This window comes from Ascaphus truei, chromosome 2, assembly GCF_040206685.1.
Source record: "Ascaphus truei isolate aAscTru1 chromosome 2, aAscTru1.hap1, whole genome shotgun sequence".
Classification (NCBI taxonomy): Eukaryota; Metazoa; Chordata; class Amphibia; order Anura; family Ascaphidae; genus Ascaphus; species Ascaphus truei.
This window is the reverse complement of record NC_134484.1, coordinates 380,418,223-380,440,844: the sequence shown is the minus strand read 5'-3', so window position 1 is coordinate 380,440,844 and position 22,622 is coordinate 380,418,223. Positions and strand designations below refer to the sequence as shown.

At 43.2% G+C, this 22,622-nt stretch overlaps 1 protein-coding gene across 1 annotated transcript in view; it reads left to right on the top strand.

The window, feature by feature from the left end:
* DNAH11 (dynein axonemal heavy chain 11) overlaps positions 1-22,622 on the top strand; it is a 323,392-nt gene that overhangs the window by 194,076 nt on the left and 106,694 nt on the right. Inside the window, exons 59-62 of the mRNA XM_075587148.1 lie at positions 4,766-4,912; positions 9,552-9,665; positions 14,929-15,072; positions 21,267-21,449. Of these exons, the coding sequence (XP_075443263.1) occupies positions 4,766-4,912; positions 9,552-9,665; positions 14,929-15,072; positions 21,267-21,449 (588 nt within the window). The remainder of the gene's footprint in view (positions 1-4,765; positions 4,913-9,551; positions 9,666-14,928; positions 15,073-21,266; positions 21,450-22,622) is intronic.

The window sequence follows — 22,622 nt, the reverse complement described above, 5'->3', positions numbered from 1 at the left end:
GGGGGTGGAGGGGAGGTGAAGGGGGGGTGGAGGGGAGGTGAAGGGGGGGGAGTGGAAGGGAGGTGAAGGGGGGGGTGGAAGGGAGGTGAAGGGGGGGGGTGGAAGGGAGGTGAAGGGGGGGGGGTGGAGGGGAGGTGAAGGGGGGGGGTGGAGGGGAGGTGAAGGGGGGGGTGGAGGGGAGGTGAAGGGGGGGTGGAGGGGAGGTGAAGGGGAGGTGGAGGGGGGGAGGTAAATGGGGAGGTGAAGGGGGGTGGAAGGGAGAAGTGGAGTGAGGGGAGGTGAAAGGGGGTGAGGGGAGGTGATGGGGGGTGAGGGGTGGGTGAGGGGAGGTGAAGGCCGCTCACTCACCCGTCCGGCAGGTCCCACGTGGATCTGAGGCGGGAGGCAGCGTGTTGTGGCCGCTCCCCCGCTGTGTCCCGGGCGCTCGCTCGCTCCCCCGCTGACTGTAGCGGCGCCGGGGGGGGGGGGTATCGGGGAGACACTGACACTGGAGGGGAGGGGAGGTGAAGGGGGGGTGGAGGGGAGGTGAAGGCCGCTCACTCACCCATCCGGCAGGTCCCACGTGGATCTGAGGCGGGAGGCAGCGTGTTGTGGCCGCTCCCCCGCTGTGTCCCGGGCGCCGCCATCTTGGGCACTCGGCGCCGCGAGGCAGCCTGCCTGGCCACTGGCTGTTCCCCCGCCGGGGAGGGGTGAGTTGTAGCGCCGGGGAGGGGGGGGCATGTATATGTGTGGGGGGGGGAGAGGTGGGAGATATAGAGGGGGGGTCTCGCACGGCCGCTGACACTGGTTGGGGGGGGGGGGCGCTGAAGGGGTAATAATAGTGTGTGTGTCCCGCTGACTGTAGCGGCGCCGGGGGAGGGGGGGGGTCGGGGTGAAAGCGCGGGAGACACGGGGCGAGGAGGAGGTGCGCGCGGGTGCTGCTAACACTGTGAGCCCCGCTAATGTATGTAACAGTGTGTGTGTGTGTGTGTGTGTGTGTGTGTGTGTGTGTCACTGTGTGTGTGCATGTCACTGTGTGTGTGTCTGTCACTGTGTGTGTGTGTCCCTGTGTCCCTTTGTGTGTGTGTGTGTCTGTCACTGTGTGTGTGTGTGTGTGTGTGTGTGTGTGTGTGTGTGTGTGTGTGTGTGTGTGTGTGTGTGTGTGTGTGTGTGTGTGTGTGTGTGTGTCTGTGTGTGTGTGTGTGTGTGTGTGTGTGTGTGTGTGTCTGTGTGTGTGTCCCCCCCTGTGTGTGTGTGTGTGTCTGTGTGTGTGTGTCCCCCTGTGTGTGTGTGTGTCCCCGTGTGTGTGTGTGTGTGTCCGTGTCCGTGTCCGTGTCCGTGTGTGTGTGTGTGTGTGTGTGTGTGTGTGTGTGTGTGTGTCTGTGTGTCCCCCCCTGTGTGTGTGTGTCCCTGTGTTCCCTGTGTGTGTGTGTGTCCCTGTGTTCCCTGTGTGTGTGTGTGTGTGTGTCCCTGTGTGTCCTTTGGCCCGTCACTCCGCCTCAGGCCAATGAGAGGTGTGCGGGGGCGGGCGGGCCAAGGGACCAATGAGATTTCCCCTAGGGACACCGGACATCCAGGCAGGCAGGCAAACATACAGTGCTTTCACTAATATAGTATAAGAAAAACATCCCCATTAAAACCAATTGGAATTTGTTGTGTGGCAAATCTGTTGCAGTTTTACTGCATCCGTTGAGCACTGTGTTGCAGCTGGTAGACTTTGATACATGGCACCCTTTGTGGGTGGCTTGAGATGTTCACATCAAGAAAAAAAAATGCAGATGTTTTAGGCTTCATAAATTTCAATGGTACCAAGCTATACAAATAATTTGATGAAAGAGGACACATGTAAAGAATGGTCAGGAAATGGCCAAATATTTTGTTAAACAGACCCTTTGCTCAATCATATTTCTCATATATAATTAAACTAGAAAGTAAAATAAACAATCCATGAAAAATTCTTGAATTTATTTTTAAAATCCTTTCAAACAATAGAACAAAGACATTAGGAAGAATGAAAGCCCATGTTACCCTGTTTGTTCTGTAATATACTATAAAGATACCCTGTTGTGGTAATATGCATTTCCACCAGAATTCTAGTTACATCAGTGTTCTCTGCTGCTTTATTTTATCAAGAGGAAGCTTCAACGCAGATTAATTTTTAAATGAAAGTTTTACTGACCCAGGCAATCAGCATGTGGGTTTATTAATCTTACTATTTTTAACATTGCAAACATTCACTTGGCTATTTTGAAAATACTTGTACAGGCAGTCCTCGTTTTACTACGCTTCGCTTTACAACGAATGGGTTATCCAACGCTATGCAATGAATACCTATGTTCATTTTTACAACGCCAAAACGACTTATCCAACGCTTTGCAAAGTTGTTTATGTGTATATAATATATATTATATAATATTATATTATACTATATAATATATAATATTATTATATTTTATGTTATATTATATATATAATACAGTATATACACTATATAATTTATGTGTGTGCTGCGTATCTTATTGCCTGCATAAAATATTTGGTGTATTTTAGTGTTAAAAATGCCTTCAGGAACGGAACCTTTCATTTAAACAGTGTTCCTATGGGAAAACGTGTTTCGCTTTAAGACATTTCGCTATTCAACGCCATTTTGAGTAACACATTGTGTCGGATAACCGAGGACTGCCTGTACCACAATTTAGTATGGGTGAGAATTATCGTAGTGGAAGATTTCTGTAAATACAGTAGCTGGTTTCGTGTTACAGACACTCTGACATTTTTTACACTATTCCTCCATTGGTTGGTTAATTCTGGAGCCCATGTGACCAGAATTTACTCTAAGATTATTGAATGTTGATAGATATTTGTGGTGATTACATTTCCATTTCTTGCGTTGACACATAATTGTGTCAATTTAAGGAACCTGACTAGATTCTTGCAGTCACGAGAATAAATTGCCATGAGGCAGGCACTAGATTCAATTGGTTCGCTGAGAGAGAGAGGACAGGGCTCAAAAAGGTGATGCTGTTTCAGAAGGGGAAGGGGATGTGGCTTTGTACATTGTTGCTATAGGAACAAAAATGCTTGTTACATTAAAAATGTCTTTAAAAAAAAAATATATTATATATAAAAAAATTTTTTAAATGCTACAAGTATTTTCTCATAGTACAGAACTGATTTATTTATTTAAAAAAAACACAAATGTAGGATATTGCTTGAACTGCAGCTTTAATGTCAGCATTCCAATGTGCCTACCAATGTATCTGTCAGAAGGTATATTAACATGGTTGTCAGTGTGTCTATCGCCTATTAAAAATAGGAATGATTGCATTACTGCAATTTTCTATGTTTTGCCTTTGGCTGAGCTCAGACAGGCTGCTACGCTACCGCGCGTCCACGTCTCTGCTGAGCGATGTGTGCTCATCCCAAGAAGACAGAATGACGCAATTGGAGGCTGTGTGTGTTTGGCTGGTGAAGTACACGTGATGCGGCTGCTGCTTCAAATCACAACTTTATTTGTCTTCTTCAAGTGCAGCGGCGTCAATGTGTCGTTTTCAGTTTCAAAACTCCCACCCACCACAGCGAAAGAGTGGCGAACGTGCGTGCGTGCGCACGTAAGAGCGCACACGTCGCATCGCAGCCTGTCTGAACTCAGCCTTATGTGATGGAATCTACCAATAACTAATGACCAAAAATGTGGCAGATTAAAGTTCAGAACAATAAAGGATTGAAGTAAAAAGTGTATCTATTCAACCAAAAGTGCAATGTAACGCCTGTATGCCCACAGACCTGGCCAGTCCCCAGTACTGAGGTGGGTAAGGGTATAACACGCTCCCACAGCAGTGAGGGCGTGCCCGGAGTGTGGTAGTTGCGTTGTCGGGCCTGGTGAGTAAGGGTTAACGTTATACTTGCTGAATCCGGGGCACCAGAGGTCGGAAGGTATTTGTCCAAGAACCACAGTCCAGGGATTGGAGAGAGCAGCCAAGTGATGTCCGAAAGCCAGGGTTCAAGGGCAGGAGAAGGCAGCGTAGTCAAAGTCCAAAGCAAAGTTCAAGTTCAAACCAAGGGAATCCAAACAGGGGCAGGGACAGGAACCAGCGCTGAAACAGACAAGGGAGCTGGGCATAGACACTGCACACACAGGAGCTACAGGAAGCTATGCAGAGCAAGGAATGAGAGGACAGACTGGGGTTATAAAGGAGGGGGGACAAATAGCAGGAAGGGGTGGAGCAGGGGTTTTTCTGGGAGCTTGCAGGGATAGGTGTGGGAGAGCAGGAGAGGAGACAGGGAGGTAATCTAGGGAGATAGCCTGCAACCTACGGGGGGCGGAGCCAGTGTCTGGGGAAGGTTGGTAAGTAGAGCGAGTGCGCGCGCCCTCTGTAACACAGGTGCGCGTGCGCGGTGCGCGAGAACCAGAGCGTGGGGGAAGCATCGCGGAGGAGGTGCTCGGCTGTGGAGTGTGAGAGGGAGAAGGAGCAGAGGAACCAGGTAGGGAAACGGAGGTACGCCGAGGGGCATGAGTCCCCTGACGGGACACCAGGGAACGGGAACGCGCGTGCACAGTGAGGGGATCGCGCATGCGTTCAAACCGCGAACCGGAGCGTGCTGACCGCGGCGTGAGGGAATGAGGCAGAGATGGGGAAGGCATGGGAACGGAAGGGTTAGCTGGAGGAACCAAGGTGACGGGGACACGCTGGGAAGAGCGAGTCCCCCGATCCGTTACATGCAAATAACCACAAGGAATGTTTGTGCTTTACATTAAAGTAATTTCTTCCTTCTTACTTTTTAGGTAGAAGACCTTAAAGCCAAACTTGCTTCTCAAGAGGCAGAATTACAACTGAGAAATCAGGATGCTGAAGCTTTGATTACCAAAATAGGGCTTCAGACTGAGAAAGTGAGCCAAGAAAAAACCATTGCTGATGCAGAAGAGCAAAAGGTCAGTCTAATGCAGTCATTTAGAGTTGGTGAGTTCTGTTTAGCACAAAATAAACCTTTTGTAGGTGGACAATTTTGAACAACTCTCTCTCCAGGGAACATACAATCTGAAGAATTATTATAGATGCACATGTAACAGCATTGCACGCTATGATTACCACTTGACCTTTCTTTGCATTATGCATTTCCCGCACCTTTTAGCTCTTTTAATGATATGAAAGAACAATAATACTGAGCTTATTTAAGCCTATAATAGATGTAGATCTTTAGCATCAGGTCAAGAAGAAATACACTAATGTTCATGGAATCCTTGCTGTGCACTTCTGGCTTCCAAAAGCTTGTTTTTTTTTTTTTGAGAAATTGAACAGCTCTCTTTTGTTAACATAGTTAATTCTTCTTAGTCTAAATTCCATATTATAATAAAACGTTGAACTTTAGACAAGCTTCAGTTTACTAGCACTATCTATGGACCATCGTCAGCTATCATACAGCTGAATCCAAACAACTAACAATAAAAACTTTAAAAAGTCACAGTTTGCCAGATTGTTACTTGAATTAAACCTAGAAGCAAAGAGGTAAATTGCACATTTGTAAAAAAAAAAAAAAAACCACATTTAAGGGTTCTAATTTCAGTAAATTCTTTTTATTTTTCAGTGTCTATTTATTATCATGATAAGTTATCAGCAATAATGTGACCGACCCTAAACCCTGTCTAAAAGAGCTTCAATAGAAAGCCTGTATTGGTCTGATGAGTCCAGCAGGGAGCTGGTTAATTGCAACTAGAGACAATTAACCAGTCTCCACCTGACTCATTAGACAGGTAGAAAAGCCTCCTGCTTGAACTGCAAGGGGTCACTCTAGCACATGGAAGATGTTTGCTGACAGAGAGGGAGTGAGTTAGCCCTTACAAAGTGATAGGCTGTTTGTTTATTTGTATGCTTTACACACATTCCCAGCTAGCTCAAACTCCTACACCCACCACATCATGAATATATATTTATGTAAAAAAAGAGTGCTACTGAGCGTGGCAAATGTATACAACAAAAGACAGGGGGTGCCCAATGCTACATTCAATTGACAAAACATATATGGTAATAAGTATAAAGTTTAAATACTTCAAAAATAATAACTTATTTCTCCGTGACGTCACTGGCCCGTCCATACACATGCCCCCGGGCGGCGGGCGTACTAATTCTAGGGAAAGCACCCGCTTTCCCTCAGCATCCGCGCGCCTCCACACGCCTCTGCATGGCTGTACCCTCTATGTACGCAGCCTTAGACTTCAACAGAGTTCCTCGAAAGAATTATTTTCGTACTTCAACTCTTCCCAAACAGCTGGACAAAAAACTAGCCTTGATGAAAGCTATTCACAAATTGTTTCAGCAAGAAGTTATTCAGAGGGTTCCTCTAGACAAGGAAGAGAAGGGAATATAGTCCAATCTTTTTATGGTCCCCAAGACCAAATGGGGGTTCCGTTCCATTCTAGATTTCAAATTCGTTAGTCCCTTCAAGAGGGAATATCTAAGCTCAATCAATACTGTTCAACCCGATGGATGTTCTAGCATAAATAGATCTGAGGGACGCATATCTGCATATCCCTTTAAGAGTATCCCAATTTGATTACATCTCATTATCAGTTTGTCACATCCTCCTTTGGCCTAGCTACAGCTCCAATGGTATTTACGAAAGTTTTAGAAGTTGTCATAGCCCACCTCAGGAATCTGGGCATCTTCATTTGGCCCTATTGAGATGACATTCTACTCAGAGCTCATTCCTTTCCAGAAGCAAGATCTCATCTAAAGCTAGTTCTGCAAGAACAAGAGGTTTTTGGGTGGCTCATAAGTATGGAAAAGAGCTTGCTTTCCCCTTCTGAGCCTAAGGTTTCTGGGAATCCAGGGGGATTCCAGTGCGGGAAAAGTTTTCTTACCACAGGAAAATGCCCTAAAGATTTCCAGAGCATCAAAGGAGCTGTGTCAAAGCCACCTGTTTTCTTCAGGTCAGTGTATATGAGTACTGGGTCTCTTCCCCTCAGCCATAGAAGCAATATCATGTGCACAATTCCATATCAGAGTGCGTCAAACCAGCATTCTAAAAAAAAAATGGGACAAAGATCCACAAAATCGTGCCCAGCAGATTCATCTATATCTTTCCCACTCAAGATTTTGAGATGGTTGGAAAGCCTTCCGAATCTCATGAAAGGCCTGCTTATCAAAACTTGGTATAACCTCTTTACAGATGCCAGCTTAAGAGGTTGGGGTATCCTGCTGGGAAACACCTTTTCACAAGTAAAATGATCTGCAGTGGAAAGTTTGCTCCTGACAAATGTCCTGGAGACAACGGCCATTTTCAGGGCAATAACACGTGTCTCCCATTTCCTTCAAGGAACGTCAGAATCATTTTAGACAACGCCACGGCAATGGCTTACCTGAACAAACAGGGAGGCACAAAAAGTTCATAAGTACATGAGCACTGATAGAGGTTTCAAAGATTCTGTCTTGGGTGAACATTGTATTCCTCATATGAAGGCACTGCATTTCAGGAAAATGAAATATCTCTGCAGATTTCTTAAATTGTTACAAAATCTACCCAGGAGAGTGGTCTTGGTTGAAACCAGAGGTGTTCAATCAAGTGACCTCCAGGTGGGGAACTCAGCAGTAGACCTAATGGCAACAAAAGAGAATGCAAAACTCCAGATCATTTGTTCTCAAAATCTTCAGCAAGCAGCAACCTTTACAGAGACACTGTCGATAAAGTGGAACTTCAGGCTAGTATATATTTTTATCCTCTGCCCATGATTCAGGGAGTTATGACAATTATCAGGAGAGAGAAGGTGGATTTTCTGGGGGAGGGGCGGGGGGGGGGGTGCAGCAGTTATAGAGGTCCCGCGCTCTCCCCCTAGGCCGTGGCCGAGCAAGAGCAGGCAGGGGTGCGCATGGGGAAAAGTTTACGCACCCAAGGTGTATGGAACATTTTCTCCAAATGGTGTGTCTCTGTTAGGGATGTCCCTGACAGCTCTTCAACCCTGGTCTCTCTCACTCCCAGCCTGGATTTCCCCCAATCTTCCACTGGGACTGCTATTTTTCCTTCTGTGATTCCTGCAGAGAATTCTCTGTGTCTGCTGATTCTCTAAGGCCAGGTCCATAATAGGTGCGTGATGTCACGCGCACCTGTACTTTCAGCGCTCCGTGGCCTGCAGGGTTGCGCGATAGGGGAAGTGGTGAGGGTGTGCTGAAAGCATGCCGGGGGCGTGCCTGTGATGTCACGTGAGCGGTTCACCCTCATTGACTGAACCGCGCACGTTACCCAGCCATCGCTATGCAAATTCAAACAAATTTGTCTCACGCGGTCTATGGCCATGCGCATTGACCAACCACCACTTCCCTCGCGCCGTAGCTCTCACTATGGCCATGGGCTAATGCTCAGCAGTGGTCTCATCAGCAGCCAGCCCTATCTAAGACCTCCACTTCCCGTTTCCTGTGCCTGTTTATTGTGGCTTTCCCCTGTAGACAAACTTGCTGCCTCTTCGTGTTCCTTTGCTGTTGCTATGTATCAGACCCTTTCATTTCCTTTCTCTAGCCCTGACCTCTTCCTGTTTACTGACTGTCGCAACTTGTGTGTGTGTGTATTTTTCTTTGAGAAGATCGGTGTGTGTGAGTGTATCTTGGGGTGGTGGGGGGGTGGGGTGGTGGAGCTGTGTGTGTTTTTTCTTGGGGGAAGTTGTGTGTGTATCTTGGGGGGGGAAGCTGTGTTTGTGTTTTGAGGGGGGCTGTGTGTTTGTCTTGGGGGGAGCATTGTGTGTGGCTCTGGGGGGAGCTGTTTGTCTGTCTTGGGGGAAGTTGTGTGTGTGTGTGTGTATTGAGGGGAGCAGTATGTGTATGGGTGTGTGTGTGTGATTCATGGAGGGAAATGTGTGTGAGAAAGAGGGCATTGCGTGAGCAAAGGAAGGCGGTTATAAGAGAGGTGGAGGAGTAAGAGGTAAATGTGAGAGGGCGGAGAGTGGAGTAAGAGTGGGGAAGATTTGGGTGTAAGGGACAGAGAGGGGTGTGTGGGAAAGAAAAGGGTGCGTGAGAGAGAGCAGGGTGCGTGAGTGAGAGCTGATTAATAAATAATTTAGTATTTAGTCTCAGTTTGCCACTTTAAAAATATGGTCACCTTATACTTAAGGCCAATTCTACTAGGGTTATAGCTGCTTCATGGGCCAATAAGGCCCTAGCCACATCTGAAGACATATATAAAGCTGCTACATGGTCTTCACAGAATATGTTCATTAAGCATTATACTGTAAGTTGGATATATCAGCCTACAAGGAGGCTAGGTTTGGAAGAAAGGTTTTACAAGCCATCATTCCAGACTCCTTCGTCCCTTAATTGGCACTGTTTTGTTATATCCCATCATGTGTACTGTCATGGGGGATGATAGAGAAAGGTACTGTATACATTTCTTATTGTTATTTATCTTTCTGTGAGTCCTTCCATGACCATACACAGTTTTTTCTAATCCTGAAGAGTTGTATTAAAAAAAAAAACTGCCAGTAGAAAAAGCAGAGATCACAAGAGGGGCTCTGCTGCCCCGTGTAGAAAGCTAGGGTCCACCCCCTTACATCTGAGAGGAGAAAAAGTAAACATGTGTTTTGCCTTTAGGTGGCATCTATACAAGTAGAAGTGTCTGTGAAACAGAAAGACTGCGAAGACGACTTGACCAAAGCTGAACCAGCACTAATTGCAGCCACAGCAGCTCTTAATACTCTTAACAGGGTAAATATATGTGCATAAAAACAAAAAAGACATCAAGAAAAGTGCATCGTGTATATGAATTATTTTACTACTTTTGAACAGGTATCTTTATTTTTGAAGCAATTGTTATGTAATTAAAATGTTTGCTGTTACACAAAAATGAGGGATCACCTGTCGTGGTTTAGATTCCCTTGACGTTAACATTTTTGCCATGTTTTACTTGATGCATTTACACTTCTCTGCCATAAATTCATCCACTCAGGCAAATGAAATATTTTGGTTATTTATAGTTGCAGCAGCCGGTTTTAGACCACTTGCCTTGGAAAATCTGTGGCTATCTCGCAGTAGTTCTGGGAGATTTCTACAGCCAGACTAGTGGCCCATCGGATTAACACAGCGGGGTCCATTCATTGGAATGGGACTCACGCTGTGTGAATCCTACCGGGCTGGGAGTCCCATTCAAATGAAAGAAAGATAGGGGAGCACAGGATAAATATATAGTATCTTCAATATCAGTGTATAGATATTTTAGCAATGCTCAATGATAAAATGGCTAGACATATAGCCAGACCACCATGTATACTCAGAATCGTGCACAAGGGTTCAAAGCCACAGTCAATGCACTAACACTGGTATTTTGGGACCAGACAGGGATAATAAAATATATATATGTAGTACTACTTACACGGCAGTGTGTAAGTACCAAATTCCTCAACGTTTTCTTTACTGCAGTCTTCCGTCCGATCTAAATGGTGGTGCTGGGGGTCTTTGTAGTGCCTCGCACTTTGTATTCAGACAAGTGAGTTCTATGAACACCGCCCTGTCCCGTGATCCTCCCCCGTTATCAGGTTAGCAGTATGGAGAGCGTATTACAGTAGGTTAAAATATAGTCCATTTATTAGCAAAGTAAACAATACACATACACATATATGGAAATCCGTGTCAGCACCAACAGAGTCCTTACACACTTCCGTATCAGAGAGTCCCTGCTCTCGCGTCCGGTGTGCACGGCTGAAACGCAAACTGGACGGACACCTAACGGATGCCTCCTCAGAACAAGAATATAGCAACGCGTTTCGCCGTTTAGTTCTGCTTCGTCAGGCTCAAAGATGTGCTTCTATGGTGCTTTCCCCCGGTTTAAATAGACCATCCATGATTACTAACCCCGCTTGTTTCCAGCCCTGTATACCAGACATGGGAGCAAGGACTCTCTGATACGGAAGTGTGTACAGACTCTGTTGGTGCTGACACGGACTTCCATATACTGTATGTGTGTGTATTGTTTACTTTGCAAATAAATGGACTATATTTTAACCTAATACGCTCTCCATACTGCTAACCTGATAACGGGGAGGATTCGTTGACGGGGGGGGGGTGGGTGCTCTTAGCATTCACCTGTCTGAACACCGAGTGTGAGGCACTACAAAGACCCCCAGCACCACCATTTAGATTGGACGGAAGACAGCAGTAAAGAAAACTTTGAGGAATTCGGTATTTACACACGGCCGTGTAAGTAGTACTATATATATATATATATATATATATATATATATATATATATATATATATATATATATATATATATATATATATATATATATATATATATATATATATATATATGAGACCCATCAAGGTCGAAACAGCTGTCTGTGGGTGGATTTCTGGGTATGCACCTTAACCCTGGCTGTGCTCAAAGCTGTGACCATGCAGCAAGCTTAAGCCTATAGGGAACCATGTTAAAAATGGTTTTTGAGGCAAAAAGTGACACTGTGTGCTCATTTGCATGTCATTTCCCAGAATCCCTTGCTGCAGTGGAAGTGCTGTATGCTGGGTGATGATGGGGAAAGGCGGGGTTGCAGACCTGCCTAAGACATGCAGATGAGCATACAGTTGTATTTGCATATATATATATATATATATATATATATATATATATATATATATATATATATATATATTTTTTTTTTATATATATTTATACATATATTTGGATAGACAGCACCTATTAAGGTAACCAACCCAAACAAATCACCAAATAACTCTCCCAGCACAGATGGCCTTCAACAACAAATAAAAAGTGCAAATGTAGATGCTGTGTTGATAACTATGATGGTGCAATGTGAGATGTGATAAAAAAAAATATGTGATTGAAAATATATATAAAAAATGTTTTGTAAAAAATTGATAGAGGAAAAAATGCAACAATAAAAATTCAAAATAAAAATATAAAAAAAAGTCCTTTAACCCAATGTTGGGTAAAACCTTGTGAGGATATATTGGGGTCCGGGCAGCTTCATCCTTGGGGTCAACAACCTCCCAAAAGATACCTATTAGAAAAAAAGAAAAGGAAAAGCGCCCGATCCTTGTGTAAAATCAATAACAAAGGTTTAATAACATGAATCACGACAAATGCACACTCACAATTTGTCACTGCATAAAAAGCATTGTATGGGTAAGCCCATGCGCCAACATGTAGCCAAATCGCCGTCTGTTTGCTCCGTCACGTCACTCCTCACTGCTGCTGGTGTCACCTGGTAGGCAGTCCCTCCGGCAACCCAAAACTGAAGCCTGTGGTTCCTGGCAGACTTGATCAATATTGCGTGCGGCTCAGGGAACTCCTTCCCCTTCCTGGCGTCTGGCGTCTGAGCTACTCCACCACCGTAGTTCAACTGAACCACGTGACCCTACGCGTTTCTTCCGACACAGCGGATTTCATCAGGGGATCTATATATATATATATATATATATATATATATATATATATATATATATATATATATATATATACACACACACTTTATTATACCTGTCTGGTCCCAAAATCCCAGTGTTAATGCATTGACTGTGGCTTTGAACCCTTGTGCACGGTCCTGAGTATACATGGTGGTCTGGCTATATGTCTAGCCATTTCATCTTTGAGCATTGCTAAAATATCTATACACTGATATTGAAGATATATTTATCCTGTGCTCCCCTATGTTTCTTTTGTTCACATATACCTAAGAATCCTGGATAGATCCTAGTGGGGTTAAGCTGCAGGAGCCTACTTCCCACTAAGTGCCCCTGGTATTTCGGGGTTCAATTGGAAGATTTCTATTAAGGTAATATCTGTTACTATCTATTTTGTTTAAACATACTTTGAGTTTGCGCCCAAGTTTTTCTTTCACCTAGTCCCATTCAAATGCAGGGACCCCCGCTGTGTTAATCCTATGGGCCATTTCAACCTGCTTGGGACAATCTCACGAGTTACTGCGAGATAGCCACAGATTCTCCATGGCAAGTGGTCTAAAACCAGCGGCTACATCTCTATGTCATTTGCGATGTAATAACAGCTTTGTTGGCGGTTGTGATACCTTTTAGGGGACCAACATTAGGGTTCTTTATCAATTCAATTATAGTGTGCAGAGCTTTCAAAACCCCTCATGTATTTTCATCTCGAACCTATGAGTTTTCCAAATGCTGTACACTATAAAATCATATATCAACCCAAATGTTGGTCCCTAAAAGGAATCCCAACCTACAACAAATGTACTGTCCTTCAGGAACTATACAGCTACTATCATTTTGAACTACAGTACATTTATTGACAGAAAAGTAGGCCGAGGTAAAGAAATCAGCAACATATAACTTTTAATTTTTAGTTAAAAGTCTATGGGGAAGATTTATCATGCACTGGTATGGACTAGCGCACCCGATTCAGCGTTAACATCCAATAAAGTCAAAGGTAGTTACAGTAACACTGGATCAGGTGCACTAATCCGTACCAGCGCTTAAATAAATATTCCCCTATAAACGTATGCATTGCAGTTTCCTAAATAAATTCTGTGATTGAGACAAACAACGTAAACTTCATGTCTTGACATTCATTTTGCTTCTTTTGAAAGAGAGTTGCAAGACCTTATTTTGTATTCTCCATTGGGTGAAAATAAAGGGTTTCTGATACTTAAAACTACATTACACTTATTTGAATCAAATATGTGCCTTTCTTCTTATTTCTCAAAAAGGTGCATGCTCCTCGCTTTAGTGAAGTGATTGATTGCAGTTTTATTACCACCAAATGGGGGTTATTTATTGAAGTTTCCCATTTGCACAACCAGTGCAAAAGAATTGCACTGTCTTTTTTTGCAGCCGGACTTTAGTAAAAAAAAAACATAGTGTTTAGGCTGCAAGGATTATATTTCCAATGTGATTTATCCATTGAAATGGTATACTCAGCCTGAAATACATACTACAGCTAATGTTTAGTGTATGGCCCTATACAATTGCCCTTTGCCGTGACTATTCCTTAACATGATGTTTGACACGCATTACATCTTTAAGAGTAAACTACACAGTTTGCATCTCAGTAGGAATTGTAATTTAATACTGTCTTAACAGACGAGATAATGTATGAGAGCTAAAGACATCCAACTGATGTTTCACACGTATTCAATTTTATCTTCCCATTCAAAGCATTTTCTTTTATCCTTGCTCATCAGGAAGCCATCATTTATAGCTTTCCGTACTCCCTATTCCACATACTTGCCAAAAATGGTGCTAAATCCTGTTGCCAAAATGCGGCTTTCTTTCAATACATTTCACTGCTACATTTCAAATCCCATAATGCCTCTATTGAAGATAGCAGATATCTTTAAGCCTAAAATCTATGATTAGAAAAACATGCTCTATAAAAACCCAGTATATAAAATGTAAAACCAACAAAATATTTGCTACACAACATCAACAACTTAGAGTAGACATTTTGAAAACTGCAAAAGTTGAACTGGGAAGATGTCCAAGATGACTACATACAGACACTTTGCATGTAACGCTGAAACTTTGCAAAGCTAGACCGCAACAAACCCTCTTTAAGAGAAAATGCCCATGTAGTATAATTGCAGGGTGAGAAAAGAAGGGCTGTCCAGGCACACAGAAAACATTGATTGAACTAGGAAATATGAATGAAAGGATATTTGTATGAACATCTCCATGATAAAAACTGCTGTTTGCTATGGCTGATGTTGCGGTGATATCCATGTTTCCATGATTTAAACTTAGACCTTAAATTCTTCTTATAACTAATTTACTATTACTAATGAAAGTGCTTTTCATCTCTATACACGCAGCCATCTATTGACATTGCTCACAAACTTGAGACTAGTCAGGATCTTTGTGTTAAAGATATCGGTGGTGGGATTAAATATTACCAAAAAGTCCAGACAAAAAGCTACACCCTGAGTATGAGCAGAGTACTGTTTGTGATCTGAGTACCACAATATGTAAGATGATTTTATTCAAACAGATCAATCTCACTGAGCTAAAAACATTCCCGAATCCGACGATTGCAGTCACCAATGTTACTGCTGCAGTTATCGTACTGCTGGCACCTAAAGGCAGAGTCCCCAGAGACAGAAGTTGGAAAGCTTCTAAAGGGTTCATGGGAAAGGTAATGTTGACAGTAGGTTTTCTACAAGCCTGTGTACGTACTGTATAACTAAGCATTGGATACCATTTGTTAAATAGTATGCAAAATCCTGAGTTGCTCATGAGCTTGTACATCTGTATCTATCTATATCTATACATCGCTTGTTTATGTGTAAGTAGGTCTGCTGCACTCGACAAACAATATTAGCATGTTCTGAGAATCTTATGAAAAATTACATTTCATGCATACAAATAGTATGACATTATTATGTTATACAAGTGGTATATTAAGCCTGGATTATGTAATATGTATGTGTGGTACAAGTACACATGGTCACATTTATCAAGAAACACATTTACTGTGTTTTTAACATTGTAACTTTTTTTTTCCCATAACAGTTTTTTATTTTTCACGGGATGTGATACATTATATTTTTACGTTACATTAAACAAAAATTATACATCGACAATCTTAAATGATCTTATATTAAGATATCATACATACATGACCTTACATTACAATACAAAACTTAACTAGAAATAGATATACATGTAAATGCATAGCAATATTCTTTCTTTCGAGTTTAACAGTATATAACACAAAAAACCTCCACCGTAAAGGGTTGCAAACCTGTCTGAGTCATGCAAATGAACACACAGTAATATTTCCATTTGAGAATATATATATATATATATATATATATATTTATATATATATATATATATAAAAAGTAATATATATATATATATATATATATATATATATATTACTTTATCAGTTTGCTATCTCTTTCTGCTATTTTTTTAAGCTCTTCAATTATGCACCTTTCAAAATTTGTATATATTTTTTTTCCTTTTATTCCAATGGTAAGTAATCCAAATAGGTTTCACATTTCCTGAAGATATTTTTTGAGTCCTTTTCTATACAGATCCAGTCAGTTGGTTTGTCGCATATTCGGCCAGGAAAGTGCAGGTGGCTGCTGCCTGCTCGCGGAATCCACACAACCAGACTAATTGGCCACCAGGATTAAAATAGCAGGGTCCCTTCTTCTGAATGAAATTCCTGTTGTGTTAATCCTACCGGGCCGCATCAGTCTGGAAGAGATGCGCAGTGAGAGCAGACATATAATCAGTCACTCTTTCTGAGCACCAATAACAGGCAATCGCACGGCTTTTATTTTATTTGAATAAGATAGGATTGAAGCAGAGGGTCTGCCAGAGCTAAAACTGCATTAATTTCAGTCCTGGGGACCCCCCTGCTTCCCAAGTTACATGCCCCTGTACGGAGTGACAGTATCTCCTGCACATTTAAATGTCCCGGTCATGTGATGGGGAAGAATTAAACTTGCAGAGAGATACCGGGGCCTGTATCTCAAGAAGCATGGGACGATCCGGGAGGGGGGGGGGGATGTTAAAACATATTACCTGGTTTGTTGGGGGTAGAGTGGGTTGGTGAAGGGAGTAGTTGACCCTCAAGAAGGGTGGTTAGGCCTACCGGGAGGGTTGCGGGAGGGGTTAACCCCCCTTAGGGTTGCGGTTACTAGTGCTAAGGTAATGAAGGGGTTAACCTCTCCCGCCACCCACTTGAAGGCCTAACCACCCACCCCAGGGCAACTATCCCCTTCACCCACCACCTCTACCCCCAACAGCCCCCCCACCCCCACAGAAGGAATGGGCAAATGCCCTAGTAGCCAAATATGGGTATTAGCGCTTTTGCCCATTCAAATATACAGTTAAATACAATTTAAATTAATAAATATTTTACTTACCCTGCCAGTATGAAGGCATCCTCCTCCTCCTCTTCTTCCTCATCAACATGGAAGAAAGGGCCGATGCCCAACCATTAAAACACTAGTAACCCCTTTACTGTTACTACCGCTAAGGTAATTAAGGGGTTCCTTGTGTTTTAATGTGGTGGCTGAAGGGTGTACTGTAGTTGCCCAGGGAGGGTGGCTAGGCCTCCCGGGAGGGTTATGGGATGGGTTAACCCCTTAATTACCTTAGCCGTTGAAACCGCTATGATAATTAATGGGTTATCCCCTCCCGCTACACACCATGGAGGCCTAACCACCTGCCCCGGGGCAACTGCCGCATCCCTCCCCCTTCTACCACCAGCACCACACATACAAATGGGCAAAAGCACTAGTAGCCAAATGGCTCATAATAAACATTACCCAACCAGCATATAGTTAATAAAAGTTGTACTTACCCCTGCCAGGATGAAGGCCATCTTCATCTTTGTCCTCATCCTTCTCATCCTCCTTTTCTTCCTCCTCCATGGCACCAACAGTAAAATAATCCCCCTCCCACTGCAGCAACCGCACTGCACTCAACCGGTACCTGCAGCTACACTGCACACACACACTGTGCCTACTTGTCAGCGCCCACAGCACTGACCACCGTGACACTGACAAGACTGCACACTCACACCTAAGGGCAGGGTCCCTAACCTAGGGGCCGTCCCTCAGTACCTACCCACTACCCTGGTGGGTATTGGGGCCTGCCTGGGATCTGGGGAGCTACCTTACCTGGTGTAGGAGCCACTTGCTCCCTACACCCTTCCTCCCCCAGCTTCAACTGCCACACGTGGTCCCTGCAACATTGTAGCCTTCCTCCACAGGAGAAGCTGCAAAACCCTATATGCTGGCTGGCGGCACGTGATTTGGGTGAAAGGGCAATCCCCAGAGGCTGCTGGGAATTGTAGTCCACTAAGGACCTCTTTAGCATTGGGACCGCGTGCGCTACCCTTACTGCGCCTGCGCGACAAATGCGCACGCTCGCACAACCTGTCATGGCGGACCCCGCTAGCAGGGTACGCCGCAGAGACTCCGGGGACTCGGAGCGCTCCCTGCTCCGGCCCCCACCTTTGCGTTGTGCCGGTGGGTCCGTCGCTCCCTCCCGGCGGCACCCGCGATCGCTCGGCACGCTACAGAGGGGGTCTCTGGAGGCAAAATAAGACCGTGGCTACACTAGTAACCACTAAGATAATGAAGGGTTTAACCACATCTTCACCCACCCCATCCAGGTACCACCACCAACAAACCAGGCTCTAAGGTTTAAACCCTTCATTACCTTAGGGAATTAAGCTGTTTTTATTTTATTTTAACTACATAGTATTGAAGCAGGGGTTTCTGTAGCTGAACCACATTCAGTTCCTCCCGGGGACCCGCTTTGCTGCGATACAGGCCCCATTATGCAGTGCTGATTTCTCTCTCAAAGTTTAATTCTCCCGCGTCACGTGACCTGGACATTTAAACGTGCAGGAGATACTGGCACCCCATACCGGTGCCTGTAACTTGGGAAGCAGGCGGTCCCCGGGGCTAAAATTAATGCAGTTCAGCTCCGGAGACCGCCTGCTTGAATCTAATGTTATTAAAATAAAAGCAGCGCGATCGCCTGTTAGAGGTGTGCATAGAGAGGGACCGATTCTGTCTACTCTCATTGCGCATCTCCTCCAGACTGATGAGGCCGGGCAGGATTAACACAGTGGGAGTTCCGTTCAGAAGCAGGGACGCCCGCTGTGTTACTCCTGATAGCCATTCCCCCCTGCTATGCACTTTGCTGTGAACAGTCCACGTTTGGACCACGGTTCACCAGATCATGTGCGGGGCAGGCTGGATATATGTTTGGATACACCTGTTTCTAAATGTGTCTCTTATCAAAACACATTAACATCAATAGTTCTCTTTGTACAGTATGCCTGATATTTTGGTACTCTTTTTTTTTACCAATCTCTTATGATACACTTTTTGCCAATGGAAGTTATTATACAGTAATTATCAATTTTGGAGCTCGACTTTTTTGTTTCTCACCTACGATTAGGAAGTCTCCCAATAATAATCCTTCTAGTTTCATTGCTAGATCAAGTTTCAAAACGTTTTGTATAAACTGTACCACTTTATTCAAGAAATGTTTTATTTTCCTACATTCCCAGAAGCAGTGTTGTAGGTCTGTTTTTTCTAATCCACATTTTGGGCATATTCCTAGTTTCTCTTTACAGGTATATCTTCTTTGCCAGGGAGAAATATAGGCTCTATTTAATACCTTGATATGTGTTTCCTGCATTATCGCTCCACTTAGGTCTTTTAAATTTGCTTCCTGATGTTTAAAGATCTTATCAAATATGGATATGGGAAGTCTTTCTTCCAACTTTGGTATGTCGTTTCCCAAACTTTTTCTGCATTGACTATTAGAATTGATATCAACAAAAGAGTTGCTACATTTTTACATACGTTTTCATAATATTGGCTCTATTGTCACACAGACCTGAAAAATAACCCTCTGTTTTATTGGTTTATTAAAGAGGCAATCTAAGCCGTTCGTTTTTCCCCATTTTTTTAAACACAGGATTGAATCAGGGGGTCTCTGGTGCTAAACCCCATTAATTTCAGCTCCGGGGACCCCCTCCTTCTGGAGGTACTCACCTTCATAGTGGGTAGCCACTCCAGTGCTCACTTTATGGCTGATTTTCAAAGCTCCTGGGTTCTGCAGGCCAATAGGAAGCTGTGAGGTGACCCTGTGCGGCTTCCTATTAGCCCATGTGACCAGGGGCTTTAAACTGCAGGAGAAACTGGCACCCCCTTCTGAAGTAAGTGTTTCCAGAAGCAGGGGGTCCCCAGACCGGTAAAAGTTATTTCTAAAAAAATCCCAGAAGATTTGGCATGTACAAAGACATTTCTCAGTGACATCCGATTGGAACAGTATTAGGGATAGTCCCTCCTCCACCTGCTGCTGCTCGTGAAAGAATGAATGCTAATTTGATGGCACTCCGACTAAAAGTACCACAATCTGTCCCTTCACCATTTATTTGATTGTACAATGTAGAGAGCGCAGAATCATGTGAAAGACAAAAATATGCATATAGTGCAATATTGTAGTGATAATAAAGTCTTTAGTGGAATATATTGTTGGATGAGAGATCAAAGCCACTACTCACATGGCCCAGAATAGGTAAGCACCTATAAAGGTATCTTTCAGAGGGGGTTCCCTCTCCCTTCTTGGTCACTGGTAGTGGTTGATTCCTTGTCAGTCTAGTGGGGGACGTCTACCCATAGGTTGGATCAGTGTCACACGTTGAAGATTGTCCATGAGTTTTTGGAGCCAGACAGCAGCCATAGGTGTGGAAGCAGTCCCTGGACCTATCACGGTAAGCTGAGGACGCGAAAGTGAAACGAGAACCGCGAGAGAAGAATCCGAAGCAACACGCTATCCACGTGTTTTATGTGAATACATCTTGTTTATACATCACTCTCTTTGTGTATGGCGATTCCATACAGGGGAAAGAGCATACCTTACGAAGGGTTCTTGACACTGATCCAACCTATGGGTAGACATCCCCCACTAGACTGACAAGGAATCAACCACTACCAGTGACCAAGAAGGGAGAGGGAACCCCCTCTGAAAGATACCTTTATATGTGCTTACCTATTCTGGGCCATGTGAGTAGTGGCTTTGATCTCTCGTCCAACAATATATTCCACTAAAGACTTTATTATCACTACAATATTGCACTATATGCATATTTTTGTCTTTCACATGATTCTGCGCTCTCTACATTCTACAATCAACTACTTATAAGGATCAAAGGAGGATCCCCCATTGGTCGAGCAGCGTATCACTGATAATTATTTATATCTTTATTACTTCATGCACTTTATAGTCACTATGTGCACTATTCTCACTTAATATTCACTTATTGCACCATTATTCTATTTATTTGTCCTAGTTAGCATAGAAGAGTGCCTCGGTTTTTCTTTCCTTACAACTTCACCATTTATTGGCATTTATTTATTGGGTTTTAAAAATGTAATTTATAGTTTAAAAGGCCCCGTAAATTTGTTTTGCGGAACAGGCAGCATATTTCAATGTCTCATTTGCTCAGACAGAGGACGTATTTTTAAAGGCTACAATTTAGTTGCAACAATTGTAATAACTACGTACCATCTTCATTTTAAAGCATGCGTCTGACAGATCAATAACAGTGTTCTATTATCCAAAATATTACAAATTCCCTTTCTTTTTCATTTTGTTTTATTATGTTCAGACTTAATTGTAAAGGTAGTTTTTGATTTTTTTTTTTTTTTTTCATTTTTTAGAAATATTGATGTGAATAACAGGACTTTAAAAAAATACATAAACCGGGCCTTGAATTGTATAAAGCCTGTTTATAATTAACATATTTTTGCAGATGGATAATTATATGCTTTCTTGTTTCAGATTGATGACTTTTTGCAAGCTCTAATAAACTATGACAAGGAGCACATACATGACAACTGTCTGAAGGTGGTCAAGGAGCAGTACTTGAAAGACCCTGAATTTAACCCTGATCTTGTTCGCACAAAATCTTTTGCAGCAGCAGGGCTCTGTGCCTGGGTCATCAACATTGTGAAATTCTATGAGGTATTGGCATTTTGTTTATTTTGGTGAAGATTGTGGTCCTTTTGTTTTATGCTGTGAAGCTGCTTCCAATGTAGCAATTGTTTTTAATCCCACTGATGTTCATGCAGCTGGACTCTTTTACTGTCTTGACAGTATGTGGAATAAGGCCTTAAACCTATGGAAACTTAGTACAGAATACATTGTTATTGGCAGTCTCACTCAGTGTATACATACTGTAGTTACTGGCAGTCTCACTCAGTGTATACATACTGTAGTTACAGGCAGTCTCACTCAGTGTATATATACTGTAGTTATTGGCAGTCTCACTCAGTGTATACATACTGTAGTTACTGGCAGTCTCACTCAGTGTATACATACTGTAGTTACTGGCAGTCTCACTCAGTGTATACATACTGTAGTTATTGGCAGTCTCACTCAGTGTATACATACTGTAGTTACTGGCAGTCTCACTCAGTGTATACATACTGTAGTTATTGGCAGTCACTCAGTGTATACATACTGTAGTTACTGGCAGTCTCACTCAGTGTATACATACTGTAGTTATTGGCAGTCTCACTCAGTGTATACATACTGTAGTTATTGGCAGTCTCACTCAGTGTATACATACTGTAGTTATTGGCAGTCTCACTCAGTGTATACATACTGTAGTTACTGGCAGTCTCACTCAGTGTATAAATACTGTAGTTACTGGCAGTCTCACTCAGTGTATACATACTGTAGTTACTGGCAGTCTCACTCAGTGTATACATACTGTAGTTACTGGCAGTCTCGCTCAGTGTATACATACTGTAGTTACTGGCAGTCTCACTCAGTGTATACATACTGTAGTTACTGGCAGTCTCACTCAGTGTATACATACTGTAGTTACTGGCAGTCTCACTCAGTGTGTACATACTGTAGTTACTGGCAGTCTCACTCAGTGTATACATACTGTAGTTACTGGCAGTCTCACTCAGTGTATACATACTGTAGTTACTGGCAGTCTCACTCAGTGTATAAATACTGTAGTTACTGGCCGTCTCACTCAGTGTATACATACTATAGTTACTGGCAGTCTCACTCTGTGTATACATACTGTAGTTACTGGCAATCTCACTCAGTGTATATATACTGTAGTTACTGGCAGTCTCACTCAGTGTATACATACTGTAGTTATTGGCAGTCTCACTCAGT